Source organism: Lepus europaeus, chromosome 21 (assembly GCF_033115175.1).
Source record: "Lepus europaeus isolate LE1 chromosome 21, mLepTim1.pri, whole genome shotgun sequence".
NCBI lineage: Eukaryota > Metazoa > Chordata > Mammalia > Lagomorpha > Leporidae > Lepus > Lepus europaeus.
In genome coordinates, this window is record NC_084847.1 from 19,930,733 (window position 1) to 19,955,226 (window position 24,494).

The 24,494-nt window shown below is 53.2% G+C and overlaps 1 protein-coding gene across 1 annotated transcript; it reads left to right on the top strand.

Annotated features, from left to right (window-relative positions):
* The first annotated feature begins 14,517 nt into the window (after positions 1-14,517).
* On the top strand, positions 14,518-24,289 carry AQP8 (aquaporin 8). The gene is made up of 6 exons (XM_062180054.1): positions 14,518-14,529; positions 14,654-14,901; positions 19,778-19,904; positions 20,984-21,198; positions 22,868-23,002; positions 24,241-24,289. Exons 1-6 carry the CDS (start codon positions 14,518-14,520, stop codon positions 24,287-24,289), a joined length of 786 nt encoding a protein of 261 aa, XP_062036038.1.
* The last annotated feature ends 205 nt before the right edge of the window (positions 24,290-24,494 follow it).

The following is a 24,494-nucleotide window of genomic DNA, read 5'->3' on the forward strand; positions in this document are numbered from 1 at the left end:
CCTCTCTCTGAGTCTCTTTGCCTTTCAAATAAACAAAAATTTACAAAAAGGCAAATTTTATGTATATTTTATCCCAGTAAAAAATGCATTGGGTCTGGGAGAAAGAAAGCCTTTCTTCCCCTGCCCCCCTTGACCATTCCTTTATCTCGACTTTGCCTGCTGCATTGCTCTGCAAACAGGAGAGGAGAGAGAGAATGTGCTGGACACATCAGGAAGGCCATGGGACGCCCCAGCCCTCCCTCCAGGCTGGCTGTGATTTCTGGGCTAACACCGAGCTCATCCACTGCACAATGCCCCATGCAGCCCTGAACGCCTGGGTCTGTGCAGGGACCTCAGTGTGTGTCACGGAGGCTTGATCAGCACCACGTGGATGTCAGACAGTGGAGCCTTTTCCAGATAGCCCAGATCCCCTTCTGTTCTCAACCAGCTTGGCCTCCGAAAGCAAATGTCCAGAGACATTCTTGGTGGCTACAACTGGAGCCCCCGGACCCCTACACACACACACACACACACACCAGGGAGTTATCTGGTCTTCCAGGTAGGTAGTGCTGGAGGTAAGCCAGACATTCTTGGTAGCTACAACTAGGGTGGAGTGGGTGGGTGCTGCTGGCATCTCGGGGGTAGAAGCCAGAGATGCTGCTAGACATTTTCTAGTGCACGGGACCTCCCGGACCCCTACACATACACACCAGGGAGTTATCCGGTCTTCCAGGTAGGTAGTGCTGGAGGTGAGCCAGCCCCAGAAATACACGCACACACACACACACACGCACACACACCCTTAACCTACACCCTTCCAGCCATCTTCCTGGTATTTGTTAATTTTCAATGAATCACAAGATGTTTACAGTGTAAAAATCCACTTCTAAAATTAGCTTCTTGCTCAATATCCTTTAAAGCAAAGGGTCATGCAATAAAATTGCCTTGGATTTGACCCTATGTCCATCTGACAGGGCAGCGACAGGGAGAGGGGTGTTAAGACACCCTCCTGGCCGGCGCCACGGCTCAATGGGCTAATCCTCTGCCTGCGACACCTGCACACCAGGTTCTAGTCCCAGTCGGGGCACTGGATTCTGTCCCAGTTGCCCCTCTTCCAGGCCAGCTCTCTGCTGTGGCCTGGGAGTGCAGTGGAGGATGGCCCAGGTGTTTGGGCCCTGCACCCCATGGGAGACCAAGAGAGGCACCTGGCTCCTGGCTTTGGATTAGCGTGGTGCGCCGGCCGTGGCGGCCATTGTTGGGTGAACCAATGGAAAAGGAAGACCTTTCTCTCTGTCTCTCTCTCTCACTGTCCACTCTGCCTGTAAAAAAAAAAAAAAAAGACACCTTCCTGTGATCCATTCAAACCTCAACGGACAGGTGTCAATCAGCCAGTCGGACACATGGAACAGACTTTCTGGGAGCTAGAGACGGTTCAGGGTGAGGAATGCGTATTGTTTGACAAAATATATTTCACACTAGCATACTTGAAAACATTTATGGAAAATGAAATTAAAAGATAAGTATATTTTAGTGCAAAACATTTTTGAAATTCATGCATAGTTTTATTCACGATACACATTTGTATAAACTTAGAATTAGACTTAAATTGAAAGGCAGAGAGAGAGAGAGAGAGTGTTCCCATCTACTGGTTCTCTCCCTAAATACCCCCAGATGAAGTCAAGACCCAGGCATTCAATTCAGGTCTCCCATGTGGGTAGCAGGAAACCAACTACGTGAGCTGCCACCACTCTCCCAGGGTATGCACTACCAGGAAGCTGGAGTCAGGTTGACGGGGGAGTAAGAACAGCGTTTGTGAAGTGCTCCACACAGGGCCTGGTCTATGACTTACCGGCTGTTAACCTTAATTGCTATTTTTTTTTTTTTTTGACAGGCAGAGTGGATAGTGAGAGAGAGACAGAGAGAAAGGTCTTCCTTTTTGCCGTTGGTTCACCCTCCAATGGCCGCTACGGCTGGCACATCGCGTTGATCCGAAGCCAGGAGCCAGGTGCCTCTCCTGGTCTCCCATGGGGTGCAGGGCCCAAGGACTTGGGCCATCCTCCACTGCCTTCCCGGGCCACAGCAGAGAGCTGGCCTGGAAGAGGAGCAACCGGGACAGAATCCAGCGCCCCAACCGGGACCAGAACCTGGGGTGCCGGCGCCGCAGGCGGAGGATTAGCCAAGTGAGCCGTGGCACCGGCCCTTTAATTGCTATTGATAACCATTTCAGTCACTAGAATAATAAAGCCTTATGGTTTTCTAAAGGTAGCTCCTAACTGTGTATGTTTTTATGCTCATATATTAGAGTGAGAAAATGTTATAGTTAACAGCATTGCGATGGAGTTTGGCATTCTCTTCCTATGTGCCATTAGATTCACTTATGGATTTCCTCTTGATTACATCTAGAAGTTAAGTTCCTAAGGAATGATTCATTTTATTGCTCCTCTCTCTCTCTCTCTCTCTTTTTTTTTGGTAAGATTTATTTATTTATTTGAAAGGTAGAGGGCAGGGAGACAGATGTGTCCTCTGTCCACCGGTTCACGCCCCAGATGGGCTGAGCCAAGCCAAAGCCAGAAGCCAGGAACTCCATCGGGGTCTCCCATCCGCTGCTTACCAGACTCACCTGCAAGGAGCTGGATCCAAAGAAAAAGTGGCAGGGACTTGAACGGGGATGAGGGCATCTCAAGACACAAGCTTAGCCCACCTGCTCCCTAACACCCGCCCCTATTTTTATCTTTTTATTCATGAATGGCACACACATAGAAAGCTACACAAGTTGTAGCAGCTCAATTTTTACGAAGTAGACACACTCATGTACCCAGCATCCACGCCAAGAACACACATGACAGCCCTTGTGTGCAGGTGCCTCCCGAAGTTAATGGTAGGTCCAGTTTCATGTATGTTTTTCACTTTGTAGTCTCCAGAGTGTATTAGTTTGTGTCTGGCTTCTTGCTCTCTTCTTTTTCTTTCTTTTTCTTCTTCTTTTTTTTTTTTTTAGATTTTCCTTATTTGAAAGGCCTAGTTACAGAAAGAGAGGGCAAGAGAGAGATTTTCCATCTGCTGGTACACTCCACAAATGGCCCCAACAGCTGGGGCTTGGCCAAGCCAAAGCCAGGAGCCAGGAGCCAGGAGCTTCATCCAGGTCTCTCATGTCTGGGTGGAGGCCCAAGCACTTGGACCATCCTCCGCTGGTTTCCCAGGTGCATTAACAAGGAGCTGGATTGGAATTGGATCATTTTAGAATTCTCCTATCATGGTTGAGACCGAAGGCTTGAGCAGTGAAGTCCCGAGGACACAGAAGGCGGCCGTCACTCGGAGAATCCTTCCTAGCTCAGCTGTTTTCTTAATGATGCCCACTCAGACTGTTCCCAGGGTTTTTCTACAATAAAAATGATGAAATCGATGTCCCTGTACATACACTCTCACCTACTAGCATTTTTATTTCTGTAGATTTCCCAATTTGAGATTTGCTGAGTCTAGGGGTGTATGTGTCTACACATGTCATAAATATTACAAGTCTGTGTTACAAAACATTGTGCCGGTTCCCACTCCTAACAGCAGTGTGTGGTTTGCTTATTTCCCTCACCTTTGTCAGCACTGAGTGTTAATTGGTTAAAGATTGTTCTGCTAAACTAACTGTGAAAATGTTACTTCTGGGGCCGGTGTTGTGATGCAATGGATTAAGCTGCCACCTGTGACACTGGCAGCCTATAGCAGAGCAGCAATTCGAAGCAGGTGCTCCACTTCCAATCTAGCTCCCTGCTAATGAGCCTGGGGGGCAGCAGATGACGGCCCAAGCCCTTGGGCCCCTGCACCCACATGAAGCTGTGGATGGAAGACTTCTGTCTCTACGTCTCTTTCTCTCTGCCTTTCAAATAAATAAAGAAATGTTTTTAAAGACAAAAAAAGAAAAATTTTTTAAGAGAGAGGAGAGACAGTGGAATCGGGGGGGAGCGGAGAGCTCTTCCATCCACTGGGTCACTCCCTAAATGGCCTCAACAGCCAGGGCCGTGCCAGGCTGAAGCCAGGAGCCAGGAACTCATGGGCAGGAGGGACCCAAGTATCTGGGCCATCCTCTGCTGCCCTCCCAGGTGCATTAGCTAGGAGTTGGATAGGAAGCGGAGTAGCCAGGACTCAAACTGGCACTCTGGTATGGGATGCTGGCGTCTCAAGTGGTGATCCAACCCCTTGCCACACAACACCAGACCCTTTCTGGTTTTTTAATTGAATAATTATTTATTTGAAAGGGAGAGTTAAAGAGAGAGAATGAGATTTCTTTCATCCACTGGTTCACTCCCCAAATGGATGCAATGGCCAGGGCTGGGCCAGACCAAAGCTAGGAGCCAGGAGCTTCTTCTGGGTCTCCTACGTGAGTGCAGAGGCTCAAGGACGTGAGCCATCTTCCCTGCTTTCCCAGGCCATAGTAGAGAGCTGGATTGGGAGCGGAGCAGCTGGTACTTGAATTATTGCCGATATGGGTTGCCAGTGCTGCAGATGGTGGTTTAACTGGCTACACCACAGTGCCGACCCCCCCCCCCCCCCGCCTCTGTTGTTTTTGAAGTTCTGAAATTTTTGAAGTTTGAAGTTCTGGCTATTGGAGACAGGAAGTGTCTTTTCATGTTTATTGACCAGTAGGATTTCCTCCACTGTAGTTATTAAATTTGGATCTTAGAGAAAAGGGTTTCTGATGGTTCATATGAAGCATGTTCCAAATGGCTCGCTCCCAGGAGGTCTTCAGTCCGTGGAAGCCGCTTTTACGCCGTCTTCACTGTTGTTACGCAGAGCAGGTGGCCAGATCACGGACTGCTGCTGTTGCTGGGACCCAGCTGGTGGCGCCACCTCGGTGCCACGCCTCTCTGAAACAGCCAAACTGCCTGGTTAGCACGCTGAGCTTGACATTGGGGGGCAGAGAGGGAGGTGCTGGTGCCTGCTGGGAGCAAGGAAGAGGCTCAGGTTCAAACTAACCCAAGGTGTGAACAGACACAGGTGGAAGCCAGACTCACCTCCAACAGCTACGACGCCCCGGGTTCCAAGTGCGCAGACGCGGAAAGCAATGGCAGAGCTAATTTACCCAGGCTCAGAGGTGCCGTTTCCGAAGAGCAGAGACGTTCTGCCCATGGCTTCTGTGATGGTCCAAAGAACACAAACCTCAAGTTCTGCCTGAATTATTCCTGGGGAAGCCGGTCTCTCTGCCACTCTGGGGATGACAGATCAGCTGGAAATGCTCTTTCCTGCACACCGGGTTCTAGTCCCGGTCGGGGCGCCGGATTCTATCCCGGTTGCCCCTCTTCCAGGCCAGCTCTCTGCTGTGGCCCGGGAAGGCAGTGGAGGATGGCCCAAGTGCTTGGGCCCTGCACCCCATGGGAGACCAGGAGAAGCACCTGGCTCCTGGCTTCAGATCAGCGCGATGCGCTGGCCGCGGCGGCCATTGGAGGGTGAACCAACGGCAAAAAGGAACACCTTTCTCTCTGTCTCTCTCTCTCACTATCCACTCTGCCTGTCAAAAAAAAAAAAAAAAAAAAAGAAAAGAAAAAAAAAAAAAAAGAAATGCTCTTTCCTGCATGGACTCCAAATAAAAGGGCCCGCACTGTTTTTGCCAGAGGCTCCCAAGCCTTCTTGCTTTATACTCCATGTTGGGGTCAAGAGAAACACCTGCTAGTTCTGTTTACTAGGTAGTGAGCACCCCTACTCCCCTAAATTTTAATGCTTATGTTCTTTTTTTTTTTTTAAAGTATACATTTTTGATGTAGGAATAGCAAGCTTTTTTTTTTTAAGATTTATTTATTTATTTATTTGAAAGTCAGAGTTACACAGAGAGAGGAGAGGCAGAGAGAGAGAGAGGTCCTCCATCCACTAGTTCACTCTCCAATTGGCCGCAACAGCTGGAACTGTGCAGATCCGAAGCCAGGAGCCAGGAACTTCCTCCTGGTCTCCCACGTAGGTGCAGGGACCCAAGGACTTGGGCCATCCTCCACTGCCCTCCCAGGCCGTAGCAGAGAGCTGGATCAGAAATGGAGCAGCCAGGACTAGAACCAGTGCCCATATGGGATGCTGGCGCCTCAGGCCAGGGCGTTAACCCATTGCACCACAGCGCCGGACCCAAGGCTTATGTTCTAACAACTATGCAGGCATTTGGGAAAAAAATAGCCCAAGTGCACTAAACACACACACACACACACACAAACCCATTGTACACACATACAATAATACAGGATTGAAAATAGCATGCTGAATAATACACAGACATTAAATGCACGTTTAATTTGTATTTTGTTTCGTTCTTAAGTAACTCATTAAATAACTCAATCTGTGGGTTCTTGAATGACTCTCATGTTTAGAGGCTACAGTGACTTACCACGGAATGCACGTGCCTTTGGGACACTGCCCCATATCTCAGTCCTTGGAATTAGCCTGGGTACTGCCATCCTCATTCCTTTATCCTCACTGATTTTCTTTTCATCTTTAATTTTTTTTTTTTATTTGATGGGGTGGGTGCTGTAGCGTAGCAGGTTAAACCACCATCTGCAGTGCCAGCATCCCATAAGGGCACTGGTTTGAGTTCTGGCTGCTCCGCTTCTTTTTTTTAAGATTTATTTTTATTTATTTAAAAGACAGAGTTACAGAGAGAGGCAGAGACAGAGAGAGAGGTCTTCCATCCTCTGGCTCACTCCCCAGATGGCCGCAATGGCTGGAGCTGAACCCATCTGAAGCCAGGAGCCAGGAGCTTCTTCCAGGCCTCCCACATGGGTGCAGTGGCCCAAGTCCTTGGGCCATCTTCTACTGCTTTCCCAGGCCACAGCAGAGAGCTGGATCAGAAGAGGAGCAGCCGGGACTCGAACCAGCACCCATATAGGATGCTGGCACTGCAGGCGGTGGCTTTACCTGCTACGCCACAGAACCAGCCCCTGGTGCTCCATTTCTGATCCAGCTCCCTGCTAATGTGCCCAGGAAAGCAGCGGAGGATGGTCCAGGTCCTTGGGCCTCTGCATCCAAGTGGGAGACCCAGTGGCTTCAGATCAGCCCAGCTCTGGTCATTGTAGTCATTTGGGGAGTGAACCAGTGGATGGAAGACCTCCCCCACACCCCAACTCTGCCTTTCAAATAATTAAATAAGTAAACTTTAAAAAAATAAAATTTTATTTGAAAGGCAAAGAGTAGTACAGATATATGCGGGCAGAGGGAGGGAAAAATGGACAGAGAGAGATCTTCCATTTGCTGGTTCACTCCCCAAATGCCCACAACAGCCAGGGCTGGGCCAGGCCAAAGTCAGGAGCCAGGAACTCACTCTGGGTGCAGGGACCCCAGCACTTGCGCTGCCTACCCCTCCCCCCCCAAGGGTGAGCATTAGCCCGACACTAGAATTGGAAGCAGGTCTAGGACTGACACCAGTTACTCGGATATGGGATGTGGGCATCCCAAGCAGCGTCTTTTTTTCCTTAAAGATTTATTTATTTATTTGAAAGTCAGAGTTACACAGAGAGAGGAGAGGCAGAGAGAGAGAGAGAAAGAGGTCTTCCATCCACTGGTTCACGCCCCAATTGGCCGCAACAGCCGGAGCTGCGCCGATCCAAGGCCAGGAGCCAGCAGCCTCTTCCAGGTCTCCCACGCAAGTGCAGGGGCCCCAGGATGTGGGCCATCTTCTACTGCTTTCCCAGGCCATAGCAGAGAGCTGGATCAGAAGTGGAGCAGCCGGGACTCGAACCAGCGCCCATATCGGATGTTAGCATTGCAGGCGGTGGCTTTACCCTCTACGCCACAGCACCGGCCCCAAGCAGCATCTTAAACCCTGCACCAAATGCGCAGCCGCTTCCACCTTTACCTTCAGGCGGTACTTGCCTTTTCTCATGACAGCTGCCATAAAACCAGCTTTGCACAGATACAACGTCACCAAAAGGAACAGAGGGGCATCTGATGTTAAACCGTAAATGCGCCTGTGCCCCCCGTAGTGTGAGTGGTGACTGACAGACATCGAGAATCATTGTTTTCTTTGAAAGTTTTAAATACTCATAGCCCCACTGTGAGCTGCCTGTGGCTCCCTGGGGTGCCCTGGCACATGGCCTGGGAGCTGCTGGTTCATTTAACAGGAAATCTGGAGTGGGTGGCCTTGGGTTGGTCTAGCGACTTGGTGATATATTAAGGATCCACTTTTTGGCAAATGGCGACACATTCTTATACTGTCTCTCCATGCAAGAAAGAGATAGAGGGCTATGTGCCAGGCAATCGCAGAGGGAGGGAGGAAAGGAGGGAGGGAGGGGGAAGGGAGGGAGAGAGAGAGAGAGAGAGAGAGAGAGAGAGAGATCCCATCTGCTGATTCCCTCTCCAAACTCCTGCAACAGTCTGGGCCGGGTGGGGTTGAAGTCAGACAGAAGCAGGGCACCCGATCCAGGTCTTCTACGTGGTGCTGGGAACTCCACTTGAGCCATGCCTGCTTTCTCCCAGGATCTGCATTAGCAGGAAGCTGGAGTGAGGTGCTGAAGTCAGAACTTGAGCCCAGGCCCTCCGGTGGGGGACCCAGGTGTCGTAACCGCAAGGCCCAGTGCCGGCGCCATGTCTGGCTTTTGCACTCCCTTTGGGCCTGCTCGTAGATGATGCACAGATACTCATGGATGCAAAGACATCTTGGCCCATGGCTGTGCAAACAGGGATAAAAATCAGAGGACTTGGTCACGTCAGTCAGACTGGGATTGCAAACTTGGGAAGTTTGCCAGCTAAACAGTTTCTTTGGAAGATGATATCTCTTGGCTTCCCAGGTCTTTAGTGGTTTAGGGAGGCTAGTACGTTGTATTTGGGAATGGTAGGACATATAAGAATCCCCCTGTACTGTGAAGAAGTTGTTTTACCTGCACGGCATTCAGACTTCCCTGGAAAGCCACTGGCTCCGAATCTATGCAGCTCAGCCTTGGCTCTCCAAGGGAGAGGCGTGTCGAGATGACTAACATCTCGTTGGGTGAGGAGCCATGGAGGCTGTGATACCTGGTCTGAGGTATGAAAGCCAGGGAGTTGGCCAAGAGGGCAAAAGAGGACTCCAAGCAGAGGGAACGGCACGGGCAGGGAGGGGTGAGGGCGGATGGCTCATTTGGTGAATTGTCTGCGGATCATGTGGCAAAAGGTGAATCAGGGGCTGCGACTTGACACCTGTGCGGCTAAGGGAGTTTGATTTCGCCTGGAAAGCACGAGAGGCGCTGCAAGGTTTGAAGTCGGAGAAGGACTCCGTCAGGCTGGGGACCTGCAGCAGCCACCATGTGGCAGGAAACTGCTCGGGGCTTGCACCATGTCTTCTTTCCCTTCCTGCACACACAGCCCCACTGGAGTCCGAGGGGTATTTGTCGTGTCTAGGGGTCACCCAATAGCCATCTTTTGCACAATCCTCTGCCTTCTCTCTTTCCCCTTTTACTGAAGATTCTCGACTGGATCCCTGAGTCGCTGCGTGGCAGAGCGCACAATGTGGACTGTCACGTGAGCAGTGGACCCATCTGTATTACACTAAGGCACAGAGATGTTGGGGTTATCGGAGCAGTAAGCCTGCTGCACGACCAGCCATGCCCATGGCTGCTAGTTTTTGAATACTTGCTCTGAATTGGGCAGGTGCCAAGTGAATTGTCTTCCTCCATCCACACAACAACCCTAGGGGGTGGACTCCACGGTTAGCCTGTTACAGAAACCTGGTGTGGGAAAACTCTCTTTGTTCAAACAGGCACCAGAGATAGTAGAGGATCCACGCGGTTTATTACGCCAGCGGGCTCAGCTGGAATCATTTCCCGAGAACTGAGCAGCAGTCCCAGGTTTCTTACAATATTTATAGGTTCATTAGCATCATACCTGAGCTGTTACAGCACTGGTGGGTTTAAATTGCAGCCTGTGTGACTTAGGACCACACTGCCAATGGTCGGCGGGTCCGCTATGTTTGTAAAAGAGATACCAGGGGCAGGTTTATTAGGAGAGATTTATGACTGGAGTTGACGGAAGCAGAACTTAGGACGTCTTCCCTCCCTAGACAAGATGACAGCGGGCAGCTGCTGCACTAGCTAACGGCGATCAGTCGCTTTCCAAGGTTTGTGTTGGGAGAAGGGGTCCGCGTTTCTTCCTTTGTCCCTGGTTGTGGCTGTATTTCCTCTACAAGCCCACTTTTACCGAAAAGGACTCAGGCCGAGAGGGCAGATGGTAGGTGAGCGACAGAGCAGTCTGGTCCCCAGCTCTGGACTCAAGGGCCAAACTGTGCCCTGCTGCCTCCCAGCATTGAAAGAATGGATGAAAACTGGGACGAGGAGATCAGATGGGGAGGTCCTGCCTAGGAAATGGGGGAATAATAGGTTACTGCAAATGTTAGTCAGGAGTTTGTTAGAAATGTCAATCAAGGAGCCAGGGCTGTGGCGTAAAAGGTTAAGTCTTTACTTGCAGTGCCGGCATCTCATATGGATGCAGGTTCGAGTCCCGGCTGCTCCGCTTTCAATCTGGCTCCCTGCTAATGTGCTGGGAAAGCAGTGGAAGATGGCCCAAGTACTCGGGCCCCTGCACCCACTTAGGAGACCCGGAAGAAACTCCCAGCTCCTGACTTTGACCTGGCCCAGCCCTAGACATTGTGGCCATTTAGGGAGTGAACCAGCAGATGGAAGATCTCTCTCTCTCTCTCTCTCTGCCTGCACCGTGGCTTAACAGGCTAATCCTCCGCCTTGCGGCGCTGGCACACCGGGTTCTAGTCCCAGTTGGGGTGCCGGATTCTATCCCGGTTGCCTCTCTTCCAGGCCAGCTCTCTGCTATGGCCCAGGAGTGCAGTGGAGGATGGCCCAAGTGCTTGGGCCCTGCACCTGCATGGGAGACCAGGAGAAGCACCTGGCTCCTGGCTTTGGATCAGCGTGGTGCGCCGGGCGCAGCGGCCATTGGAGGGTGAACCAACTGCAAAAAGGAAGACCTTTCTCTCTGTCTCTCTCTCTCACTATCCACTCTGCCTGTCAAAAAAAAAAAAAAAAAAAAGATCTCTCTCTTTCCTTCTCTATCTCTGCCTTTCAATAAATACATCTTATAAAAATATATGAATAGGTTATTATAAATATTAACCATTAGGTTATTGTAGATATGAATTAATAGGTTATTGTAAGTCTTAATATGTTATTGCAAATATTGAGAAGTTATTGTAAATATTAATAGTCCTTAAGGAATGGAGCAAATAATAGGCAATTACAAATATTAATAGGTTATTGTAAAAATCTGTAGATTAATGTGACTATCAATGATTAGGTTATTATAAGTGTTAACCCTTAGGCTATATAAATATGAACTAATAGGTTATTGTAAATATTGAGAAGTTATTATAAATATTATTTCCCTTATGAAATGGAGGAAATAATAGCTATTATAAATATCCATAGGTTATTGTAAAAATCAATCGATTCTTGTGACCATCAATGAATAGAATGTCGTCACAGAAGTCGTCATTGAAAGGACGCATCCGAGGGCGGGGTGCAGGGCCAGCATCTCTGGCTGGTGCAATGAAGCTCGTTCGCTGTGTTCCCAGAGACTGGGCAAGAAGTGACGACGGGCAGGGGAGGAGAGCCCAGCGCGGTTCTGCCAGCAGGCCTGTGCGAGGCGGGGAGGACGCGGGAGGCGGAAGGCCCGGCGTGAGAACATCTCCTGCGCAGGCAGCGATAGGGCAGGGGGGCGCGGGCGGAGAGCGGGCGGGCTTGGAGATAATCAGTCAGCGGCAGGGCCTGAGGCTTCCAGGGCGGGAAGATGCGGGTGCAGAGGCTCCCCCGCAGACAAAGGCCCGGAAGCCCTTGTCGGAATGCAGGCGCTTGCAGGCTGTGGCGTTGGTCTGCGCCGCCGGGAGCAGCGTCTTTAACTTCTTTGTGCCTTGCGTTTATCATCTGAAGACAGAGATAATGAGTCACAGGACTTGCAAAGTTGTCATAAGAAGATTCAGAGCGCTTAGCTGCCTGTGTAATGAACGGATCAGAAAGGGTAGAAATTGCCATTCAGATTCCCTGATCTCTAACACGATGGGTCCGTGCATACAAACCACGGATGACCGCTGTCAGAATCCTGGCCTGTCTTGTTCACTGCTGCAGCTTTAGGCAGCTCTCAAAACAGTGATGAGCTCACAGCAGCTAGTTACATATTTGTTGAGGGCCTGATGCTGTGGCCTAGCGGGTGAAGACACCACCTGCAATGCCAGCATCCCATATGAGTCCCGGCTGCTCCACTTCTGATCCAGCTCCCTGTTAATGCACTTGGGAAAGCAGTGGAGGATGGCCCAGGTGCTTGGGCCCCTGCATCCATGTGGGAGACCTAGATGAGGTTCCTGGCTTCCGCCTGGCCCTGTCCTGGCGGTTTTAGCCATTTGGGGAGTGCACTAGCGGATGGAAGATCTCTCTCTCTCTCTGCCTCTTCTCTATAACTCTGACTTTAAAAATAAATAAATAAATCTTAAAACATTTGTTTAAAAAAATTGTTGAATGAACCAATAAATAAACCCATCTCACTGTTTCCCTCCCTCCCTTCCACCTCCCTTCCTGCCGGGAGGTTCTTCTGGGTCTCCCACATGGGCACAGGGGCCCAAGGACTTGAACCATCTTCTACCGCTTTCCTAGGCCACAGCAGAGAGCTGGATTGGAAGTGGAGCAGCCAGGACTCAAACCGGTGCCCATATGGGATGCCGGCACTGCAGGCGGTGGCTTTACCCGCTCTACCACAGCGCCAGCCCAATTATCTATTAATTGTGTAAAATAATAAGGTTCCTGCCACCCAAGTTGGGGACCTGAACTGAGTTCTCAGAACCCTGGCCATGGAGTATGGTAGCTTAGCCTACAGCCCCCCCCCCCCCCGTTCTATTATAGTAGAATACAGGTAACATAACATTTCCCGTTTTAGCCACTTTGAAGTGGTATTAGGTATATCCCACTGCGAGTGTGACCATCACCGGCATCTCTCTCCAGGCCTTTCCTGTCTGGGAAGACAGAACTGTGCCCGCTGAACCCTAACTCCCCATTCTCCCTTCGCCCCCCTGGTACAAGCCACCATCCTCCTTCCTGTATCTGTGAGTCTGACTCCTCCAGGAAGCCATTATGTAAGTGGAGCTGTGGAGCAGTTGTCTTTTTTTTTTTTTTTTTTTTTTTATCAGCCCAGGGTTATGCAATCAGGTAAGCTGTGTGGTCACGAGATATCAACATGCCCAGAACTCTACATCCTCATCTGGAGAGTGGCCGTGATCATAGGTTTAAGTGAGGCAACAGGTCTAAGGTACTTAGCCCAGTACCTGGCATGTAGAAAGTGTCCCATATGGCCGGCGCCGTGGCTCAACAGGCTAATCCTCCGCCTTGCGGCGCCGGCACACCGGGTTCTAGACCCGGTTGGGACACCGGATTCTATCCCGGTTGCCCCTCTTCCAGGCCAGCTCTCTGCTATGGCCCGGGAAGGCAGTGGAGGATGGCCCAAGTCCTTGGGCCCTGCACCGGCATGGGAGACCAGGAGAAGCACCTGGCTCCTGGCTTCGGATCAGTGAGATGCGCCAGCCACAGCGGCCATTGGAGGGTGAACCAACAGCAAAAAGGAAGACCTTTCTCTCTGTCTCTCTCTCTCCCTATCCACTCTGCCTGTCAAAAAAAAAAAAAAAAAAAGTGTCCCATAAATGGTAGTGACCCTGAACTTCCCTACGGAAATGAGCACAAGTGTTAGGTTTATTATGTGTCCGGCACCATCCTGAATTTTCTGCACTTATCAACTCATCTTAACCTCACGTTGACCCTGTAGCATTGGCTGTATTACTGTCATCCGCTCCTCACCCAGGAGAAGGCCACAGAGAAGTTAAGGAAGGTGCTTCTGGCTGGGCAGCTAGCTCAGAGCAGCGCTGGGATTCAAGGGCAGGCAGCCTGCTTCTAAAGTCCACTTGGCTTTCCCAGTGCACCACGCTGCGTCTTGCTGGTCCTTGCTGCCTCCATCCGTGTGTGTGTGTGTGTGTGTGTGGTGTGTGTGGTGTGTGTGTGTGGTGGGGAGGGGTTGTTCTTCATCTTCATGCTGGTCCCGGGTCAGGCTGTTGGGGTGCACGTGCGTGTCCGGGCCCCAGGGAGAAGGGAATGTCTGTGGGAACGGTGGAAAGTCATTGAAGTTGACTTTGCTGTTACTTACCATGCAGTTGCACCCCGTGGCGCCTTCCTCGGGCCCGCTTTACCTGGACTGCAGGGAGCTGGGCTGCTGGCTCCCCAGCGCCTACTGTGTGGCCCTGGATGGTGCCACCAGCTCCACGCTTTTGCCCCTCCTTGGCAAAAAGCCCAGCAGTTCTTGGCCACCCCCACCTCCCGCCCTGCCCTGTTGAGATTAAAAAAAAAAAAAAAAGTTTGCTCTTCTCGGCCTCAGGGCCACCTCCCACCCAAGGCTTTATTGCTTTCTCAACACCCTTGGGAGCCTCTGCAGCTGTTTAAAAGGAAGCAGCACCTGTAGCAGGATCCACAAGCCCTGTCCCGGAGAGACGGAGAGAAGTCTGTGCCACACAGCAGGTGCAATTTCCCAGCAGCCCTGGCAAGAGCCCAGGCTCTGTACCATCTTACCCCGATGTCTGACGAGGTGAGCCCACTGCTGCCATCTTCTGTGGCAGCCTGGCAGTGTGAGGGGGTGGCTGGGGGGTCGGGGCTTCTGTCTGGGCTCACACCCCATCTCCCGTGTGCATTCTGTGTCTTTTGCCACACAGGCAACCATGGGTAACTCTGAGCTTGGCGGTGGCAGGGTGAAGGAGCTGACCCTAGGCAGCAGGTATCAGGAGTCCTGGTACGAGCGGTTCGTGCAGCCCTGTCTGGTGGAGCTGTTGGGCTCGGCTCTCTTCATCTTCATCGGGTGCTTGTCGGTCATCGAGAACGGGCCGGACACAGGGCGGCTGCAGCCCGCCCTGGCCCACGGGCTGGCCTTGGGGCTTGTCATCGCCACGCTGGGGAACATCAGGTAAGAGCAGCACCGAGTCTTCAGCCTGGTGCGGACTTGGGGGGCTGGGAGGTGGGGCACAAAGCTGTTGGCAGGGACCCCTGGACACACATGCAGGGCTGAAGGAGCACCATGGAGAGGTGATCAGACCACCCAGGGTCAACTCCCCGGGGCTCTCCAGTCTGTGAGTCTTGTGGCTTTGGACAAATCACTCTCCAGACCCTGGATTCCCACCCTGGCAAATAGGAATAATCAACATCTTAGCTCATTAAAGTATCACTTAACTGACACGTGAAAATTCTGTGTACTTCTGGGATACCAAGAATAAGAATTTTAGGAAAGATTTTTTTTTTCAAGCCATCATGCACGGATTGCTGCCCAGGTACCAGGTGCTTACTGTAAGCACTGTACAGCCATCAATCATATAACCCTGGGAGCCACCTTGCTGGCTAGGAAAGGCCGTGTAACCTGTCCAAGGTTATGGGGCAAGAAACTGACACAGCTGGAGTTAAGTCCAAGCTGTCTGGCTCCGGTGCCCAAACCCACATGCTTCGTGGCAGCGGGGCACAGCCCCAGAAGAGCTTGGAGGCTGTCGCCTACACAGTCACTAATGGCTGCTGTGTGACTGTGATTGTCGGGGCGGCGGGGGGGGGGGGTGTTTGGGGAGCGGACTCGTGCAGCTGAAGCGAGCAAGGAGTGTTCCCACTTGGTAGATGGGCAGCTGCAGTGGGCGCAGCCTGCAAAGAGGGGAGATGCTCCCCCTGCTTCGTGCTCCTCTGGATGGGAGCTCCTTGGAGGGGCCGGGGGAGGTCACTGGGTCCTCGGTGAGCCAGTGACTTGCATGGGGCATCTGGCAAGGGGATCAAGACCCCACAGCTGCTCACTTTTAGTCTCAGGAGACTGAAACAGTGTTGCTGAGAGTGGGAGAGGAACCTTGAACATCTCTGCAAACACGCGAAGGAGGGAGGCTGTGGTCAGGGTGCAGGGTACACAGTCTGCCCATCAGAAGGATCCAGGTGGAATGCAGCCTTTGTCCCGTTTTAGCTGGTGGCCAGGGCAAGCCGCTGAACCTCTGAGCGCAGCGGTATAAAGGTGGATAATTACTGCAGCTGGCGCTGCCAGGTTCTGTGCATGGATCAATTCATTTGACCTTTGCAACAGCCTTATCAGGTAGGGATCTTGGAGGGAGGTTATGTAACTTGCCCAGTCACACAGGTGCTTGTAGCCGAGCTGGAGCTGGGGTTTGAACCCAGGCCATCTGGTGGGAGAGAAATCTCCTAGGCACTGCACTGTATTGGCTATCTGAAATGCCTTTTTTTTTTTAATTTGAAAGGCAGAAAGGTGGGGGGTTGGAGGAAAGGAAGAGAGAAGGGGAGGGAGTGATATCTTCTATCTGCTGGTTCACTCCCCAAATGGCTGCAGGAGCTGGAACTGCATCTGGGCGTCCCACGTGGGCAGCAGGAACCCAAGTACTTGAGCCCTCATCCACTGCCTTTCCAGGCACATTAGCAGGAAGCTGGATCGGAAATGGAGCGGCTGGAACTCCAAACCGGCACTCTGATATGAGATGCCGGTGCCGCAGGCAGCGGCTTAACCTGCTGCACCACAATGCCAGTCCCTGAAATACCAGCCCTTCATTCAATCATTGAGGTCTTCAGCAAATACTTGTATAGCCTTGACTTTGAGGTTGCTGAATGGATCCAAGATAAGGTCTATAAGGTACCCAGTACAGCTCCTGGTATACAGTAAGCGTTTAATAAATATCTGCTGAGTGATGAGTGAATGAACTCGGGGAACGTCTTGATCACTTTACTGTTACTGAGTGTGTGGTCACCTGAGGAGCTCGTGTGGTGCGCGAGGCACACAGCCCTCTCCCGGGGCGGGGTTGGGGGGGCATGCTGAGCATACAGGGGGGAGGGGGCGGAGGCCTGAGAGCATCTTTTATTTTGATTTGTTTTCATTTTTAAAAGGTGTTCTTATTTAAATCTTTTCAGATTAACAAGGAATATTTTAATCTGAATATGTATACTTTATGAGAGGAAATATTTGCAAATTACGCATCTGATAAAGGATTAATATCCAAAATATGTAAATATTCACATGGAACAGAAAACCTCAAAAACTTAAGAAATTCAATGGCAACCTAACAATCAGTTAAGAAATGGGTGAAGGATCTGAATAGACTTTGTTCATTTTTTGCAAATGTTTATTTTTCATTTACTGAAAGGCAGGGAGAGAGAGAGAGAGAGAGAGAGAGAGAGAGAGATATCCCCCTTCTCCCCTAAATGCCCGCATCAGCTGGGGCTGGGCCAGGCTGAAGCCAGGAGCCAGGAACTCCATGTGAGACTCCCACATGTGTGGCAGGAACCCAGGCACTGGGGCCATCGTCGTCTGCCTCCCAGGGTGCGTTCGCAGGAAGCTGGATCAGAAGCGGAGTAGCTGGGACTTGATCAGGCACTCTGATAGGGAGTGCAGATTCCCAAGCAGTGGCCTAACCAACTGTGCTACAGTGCCCAGCCTGAACAGACATTGTTTTGAAAAGAAGAAATACAAATTGCCAAGGAAAACCAAAAAAATGTTCAATATCACTAGCCATCAGAAATGCAATAGGGCCGACGCCGCAGCTCACTAGGCTAATCCTCCGCCTGTGGCGCGGCACTCCGGGTTCTAGTCCTGGTCGGGGTGCCGGTTCTGTCCCAGTTGCTCCTCTTCCAGTCCAGCTCTGCTGTGGCCCGGGAAGGCAGTGGAGGATGGCCCAAGTGCTTGGGCCCTGCACCCGCATGGGAGACCAGCAGAAAGCACCTGGCTCCTGGCTTCAGATCGGCGCAGCACGCCAGCTGCAACTGTAGCGGCCACTTGGGGTGTGAACCAACGGAAAAAGGAAGACCTTTCTCTCTGTCTCTCTGTCTCTCTCACTGTCTATAACTCTGCCTGTCAAAAAAAGAGTAAGAAATGCAATAACAGATCATGATGAGGTCCGAGCCCACTCCTGTTAGGATGGCTGTTCTCAAAAAGGACAGGGTAAAAGCTGGCGACAATGTGGAGAACAGGGAGTCCTGGTGCAGGGTTGCTGGGAACTAGCGTTATCACCGCCATTACGGAGCGCAGTGTGCAGAGTCCGCAACAAACTGACACATCCACCCTGCGACCCAGCTTCCGCCCTGGGAAGCTGTCCAGAGGAAGGGAGACTGGCTTCTGACAGAGGTTCCTGCACTCCCGGGTTTATCGCCTCCCTGTTCACAATAGGCCAGATGGTGAGATCAATCTAGGTGCCCATCACAGGCAGAGTGGATAAGAGCACACGCTGTGTGTGCACCGAGGAGTACTACTCAGCCACGAAAAGGAACGAAATCCTGACATCCACAGCCGAACGCATGGAAACGGAGATCACTGTGCTAAGTGACATAGGCCAGGAACAGAAAGACGGCTACCGCGAGAGTTCCCTCTGACGTGGACTTGGAAATTATAGGCTGCAGTGTGACTCCAAGAGGGCTCTGAGTCCCCCCCCCCGCCACTCCATCTGCAGGCTGGGGTGCCTGGCTGGCCTCTCTTCTTGCCTTGCGGAAGTTTCCCTGTGGGCCTGGGCCCAGCACCGGGCCAGGCAAGGTAGAGCCAGCTGGTCTGGGGGTGTCTGAGCCGAGGTCTCCTGTGCCAGGCTCTGTTCAGTTCCCTGTGTCCGTGGGCTCTTAACATTTAGGGGCGCTGTGGCTGGTGTGTGACACGGGTGGAGGGTCTTTGGGGTCACGTTTCCTCCTCTGGGGGTACCCATTCTTGGGGTTCAGAGAATTTTAATGGGCCAGCCCCTGACAGTAGTGCCTGTATCAGAGTGGGACTGGGTGGGATATGCCTGGGTGTGCCAGAGGCTTGGGGGCCTCCTGGCTTTGGGCTTGTTCTGGTTGAGGGTTTAGGTGGAAGGGCAGGCTCTTTCCCCATGGCCCCTGGAGGGGCCAGTGAACCTGAGTGTGCCCTTTGCCCCTGAGTTCTGGCTTGTTGCACTCCCGTCCAGGTCCCTCCCTGACCTGATGGTGAACTTCCGTCCCCACCCAGATCCTCAATGCCAATTTCCACCTTGAACTCCTGATCTCACTGTGACACTCGACTGGATTTCAGACCAAAACCAGGATCCTTATTGGCTGAGTAGTTCAACCAATCAGCTCCTATTCAGGACTTGTCTATAATCTTTTAAGACTTATGGTGTTAATTTGAAAGGGAGAGAGAGAGAGAGAGAGAGAGCGAGTGAGAGAGAGCCAGAGAGAAAGAAATCTTCTATCTGCTGGTTCATTCCCCAAATGGCTGCAACAGCCAGTGCTGGACCAGGTGGAAGGCAGGAGCCTGGAACGCTATCCGGGTCTTCCATGGGGGTGGCAGGGGTCCAAGCACTTGAGTCTTCTGCTGCTTTCCCAGGCACAGTAGCAGGAAGCTGGGTAGGAAGCTGAGCAGCCGGGACTCAAACTGTGCTCATATGGGATGTCAGTGTCACAAGTGGTGGCTTAATTTGCACTGTGCCACAAGGCACGCCCTGCCTGGCTACTTCTGCAGAGAGGCCAGGATTCCTCTCTGGGACTTCAGTGTGACCTGCGGCTCACTGCAGGGAGCTGTGGGGGAGTGTGCACAGCCTAGGGGACAGTATTTCTACATCTTCTTCTGTGGTCCAGGTTCAGGGGGTAGGGGCTTCTCTCTTCCCGGCTCTTCCGCATAGCTCTCGTGTCCCACCACCTGGCACCCCAGGAAACCTGGGAGGTATCGGGTGCCTGTTCCTGCCGGGGTCAGCCCCAGGCCTGGCCCTGCCCGTGCGAAGCCGGCCCTGGGCTGCGGCTGCGGCTGCGGAGCTGCCAGGGACGCGGTCTCTCGCCCTTCACCTTGGCCTCATGACTCCTTCTGCTCTTGCTGCTTCCAGTGGCGGGCACTTCAACCCTGCGGTGTCCCTGGCGGCCATGCTGATCGGAGGCCTCAACCTGCTGATGCTCCTTCCCTACTGGATCTCGCAGCTGTGCGGGGGGCTGATTGGGGCCGCCCTGGCCAAGGTGGGTGTCCCCGACCGGGCTGGGCTGTGGCTTTAGCTCTGACGGGGTGTGTGTCGGGGGAGGTGGGGAGCCGGGACATGTGCAGCTCTTTGCTGGTTTCTCCCAGTGGGATTGGGTGGCCCTGTGCTCCTGGGTGGGTGGGTGAGGGAGACCTTCCCAGGGCTTTGGGTGCCTTACAAATGCACCCAGCTGTGTCCTGATCAAACCTTCCCCTGCCCGGAGTGGGAAGCAGATTCAAGACTTGGCGATTCTCTTCCTGAGCCCGTTTCTGGTTTTGGAGTGGATCTGGGAAGTTCGTAATGTTCGATTCATTTGCTCATTCACTCATTCATTCGTTCACTTGCCCATTCACTCTGCTCACGGCCAGAATTCAGTGTCAGTGTGTTCTCTGGTTTGCCATACTTTAAACTGAAATACCTTTGATGGCAGTTGCTACTCAGCTTGCGTTCGGAATCCTCCCATCCCCGCAGGAAGGCCACAGACTTTGCAAAGCTCTGTGCGTGTACAGCAGCGATGCAGTTTTGGTTAGCATATCTTGATCTGCAGTTGGGAGGATCCACTGTGTGTGCTGTCATTGAATCTCCCAGTCCTGAGAGAGCGCCCACTGTGTGCGAGCGAGGAGCTGTCATGACCATCCCCATTGCATAGCTGGCGGAAGCCGAGGCACTGAGCAGCCAGGAAAGCTGCTGCAGGCCCACCATCCTCTCTCTCTAGGAGCTGCACCCATTTCCTGTGGCGTTCATTGAGCTTTGCACTCCCTAAGGCTTTCCTTGCTCTGCGGCTGGGGTCCCATGGGGGCCTGGCAATGTGTCCCTTGGCCCTGTGTGAGAGGCATATCTGAGTAGGATCTCAAAGAGAGTGGCCCAAGTTACCCAGGAGCCAGGCCCGTAGCCCCCGGAGAACCTGTTGTGTTACCTGCAGATGAGCAAGGCAGCCTTGGCAAGGTCAGCGACAAACACTGGTGGCCCCGGGCAGGGCACCCGGATCCGCCCACTTGCAGACTGACCCTGAGGTGGGCGGGAAGCACTTGTAGGGCCCCCTTGCCCCTGCTCTGAGGCTGAGCGGCTTTCCCCTCGCAGGCTGTGAGTCCGGAGGAGAGGTTCTGGAATGCCACGGGGGCGGCCTTTGTGACGGTCCAGGAGCATGGGCAGATGGTGAGGGCGCTGGGGGCGGAGATCATCATGACGACACTGCTGGCCCTGGCTGTGTGCATGGGCGCCATCAACGAGAAGACGCGAGGCCCCCTGGCCCCGTTCTCCATCGGCTTCTCCGTCGTCGTGGATATCCTGGCGGGGTGAGTGTCCCGCAGAAGTGGGGCTGCTGTGCACAGAGCTGGGCTGAGAGTTGGCCCCGAGGAGGTCAGGCCTGAGGGTGGTGCACACACTCGCTGGGAGGAGCCAGGAAGGGGCTTGCAGCAGGGGGACCGGGCTGGCCCCGGGCAGACAACAGGGGGTGGTGGGGACTGTGGCATCCGAGGAAGCCACCACGCGTCAGGGCTAGTGTGGGTCTGGGAGGACTTCCTGCTGATTTCTTTGCAGGAGAGTCAGAAATCTGGATTTTAACATAAACTGTTCTCCATTTTCTGGTGTGAATAGGACATTCCTACAGGCTGTGCTGACTCCCTGGGTGCGGCCGGGTGAGGTTTTAGTCTCAGACTGACAAATAGCATCCACCCCCTTTGCTTCCCTTGGAGCTTCTCAGCAGGCTGGGGAAGGGATCGAGGAGATAAAGTTGGGTCAGGGGTTATTTCCTCCCATTTTAAAGATGAGAAAAATGAGGCACAGAGAGGACAGGAGGGATTTAAGGTGGTGGGGCTGCGGCAAATGAAGTGCCTGCCAGACCTGAGGCCGGCGCCCGTATCTGCTAGAATGGACGAGGGAGCTTCTTACCAATGTCTGACCCTGGCTCTTGTGGACACAGAACAGAGTCAGGGCTTTGCTGGGCTAGGGTGGCGGGGTGGGTGGGGAGAGTGATGCGTTACTGCCCTCTAGTGGCATTTGGCTCACTTACAAGACTATTTTTCAAAGACTTGCTGATTAACTTGAAATGACTCCCCAGTAGCCACAACAGCTGGGGCTGGGCTAGGAGGAAGTCAGGAGCCAGGAGCCCCAGTCACGTCTCCCAAGTAGGTGATAGAATGCTTGAGCCATCCTCCGTGCTTCCCAGATGCGCGAGCAGGGAGCTGGGTCGGAAGTAGAGTATCTGGAACTTGACCCAGGCTCTTGGATGTGGGACGCAGGTGTCCTGAGCAGCTGCTTAGCTCTCTCTGGGCCATAGCATCCACACCACTTCCAAGGCCCTCGAATCCTGACTTTGGTTACTGGACACAGGGTCGGGTGAGGCCTGTGGGACCTCCAGCCAGAGTGATTGTGGGTAGGAAGACAAACCCAGACACGGAACCAGAGAGGGGCCCTTGGAGTGCAGGCCCCACAGAGGAGATTCTGGGTCCCACACTTGTGGTGCAACAGGACTGAGTCAGCGCGAGTCTAGACAGCAGCTTCTGTGTGTTAACTGGATACATGAGACATGGGCTCCACTTAGGTGTTTTCTCATTCACTGACCACCACCAATGGGACAGGTACCTTCACCTCTGTGGAAACACAGAGAGGGTAAACAGAGCTCACACAGTGGGACTAGCTCAGCTGGGTTTTGAATCTGGGTCAAGTTCATCAAGTGCTCGACCTTGCTTTATAGACTTGGGCCCCTCTCCTCTTCCTGCGGTCACCGTGCAGACATTCCTTGCTGGCTGTTCTAGAAGTGTGGGGAGTGGCCGACTGTCCACGCAGGGAGGAGCCATGCCCTCGCTTCCATATCGACAACAGTCTCTTCAGCTTCTTTGGAATCCACCCAGGAGCCCCTGACCGGGGTGTGGGGGGCTCAGCGAGGGTTTCAGGGTGGGGTGTGACCAGGCTACGTGGGGGCCTGCCTGGGCACCTGTGACCAGCGAGGCTGGGTGTTTGCAGGGGTGCTGTGTCGGGAGCCTGCATGAACCCTGCTCGTGCCTTTGGACCTGCTGTGATAGCTAACCACTGGAGCTTCCACTGGATCTACTGGGTGGGCCCTCTGCTGGGCGGCCTGCTTGTTGGAGTGCTCATCAGGTAGGCATGTGACCCACCTGGTGGGCCCGGGGATTCAGCTCCCACAGAGTCCAGGGCTGGAGGGCCAGGCTCTGGCCCGGGTCTGAAGAAAGAAAGAGGGTGCCTTCTTCAGAGGCCAAAACCCTGGCTCTATGGGGGGACTTTGGTTGCAACTGACAGAGCCGCAGCCCAGAAGGGGAGGTTCATTGGTGCTCAGAACGGAGTTCACAGGTAGCACTGGCTTCCTGTAGGCCGGGGTTGGGAACGTCCAGCGCTCGGGCCGTATAAATAGGTCCACAAAATCACCTGGTCTGGTCCCGCTAAGGCAACTACAGATGGGACTCAAACCTCAATACATGCACAGCAGGCTCCCTGTTACGTTGATCATTGTGTACGGCCTGCCAGCGGTGCCATACACATCTAAACGGCCCTCCCCTCCTCCGGGTGCGCATGCTCAAGCAGAGTGTCCCCAGCAGAGGCCCCGGGCGCTTGGGAACCACCCCAGGCTTGTGTCCCAGCCGCTGAACAAACTCCAGAGGGAAGAGAGAAACAGCTCTAGCAAATGGCCTGCATTTGATGGCCGCTGGCGTGGGCTGGCCCAGCCTGGAGGCGTGGGTGTACCCCAGAATCACTCACTGCAGCCATGGGGGTCAGGCAGTGCCTGGAGCACAAGTCTCACCTTGGGGTAGGGTTCAAGGTCAGCCCGATGTGAACAATTTTGAGTAGGACCGAAAGCAACAGATGGGTATCCCCCACGGGGCAGCTGTACACCACCGGGATTGGGGGGCTGTCCACACAGGGAAACTAAGAGGAAGCCTGTCGGGAGGTGCCATTCCTATAAAATGCGCTGGGAGCAGTTTTCCCTCTGCCCCCATGTCCTGATACCTAGCTCCCTCTGCTCCTGCGTGCAGGGCTTGGTGTCTGGACTTGGTATGAGACGGGCCCACCTTGCATGGCCTGGGAGGGGACAGGTGCTGGGGCGGACCGGTCTGTGAGCACCCTGCCGCCTCTGTCTCAGTGCACAGCCTTGTTCACCGTTCTCTGCTGTCAGAGGGCAGCCATGTGGCATCTCTGGGGAAGGTGCTGGCCACTGAACGGGAAGCAGCATCTCCCCCTCCCCACGGGTGTCTGGCTGTGGAGGCTAGAAAGGCTCAGGGAGGCCTCTCTGGAGAATTCTGGGCCAAGAGATACATGATGGAGGGCTGGGTCTCTTCCATTAGACCCCACAGGCACAGGGCCACTTTTTTTTTCTTTTGTAGGTTTGTCATTGGAGATGGGAAAACCCGCCTGATCCTCAAGGGACGGTGAAGTGCAGCCAGTGGGATTCCTGCTGTCCCACGCGCCCTCAGCTGCCCCACCCCGGGCTGAGGCTGGCACGGCTTCTGCACTTCCCGCCAGGGCCGAAGCCCACAGCAGAGGTCGAGTCACTTCTGCTGGCTCAGGCCCGGCTTCCTGGGCCACGCCCGCAGCAGGCTCTAGGCTCTGGGAACTCCTTTGGTGCTTGGCAGAGATC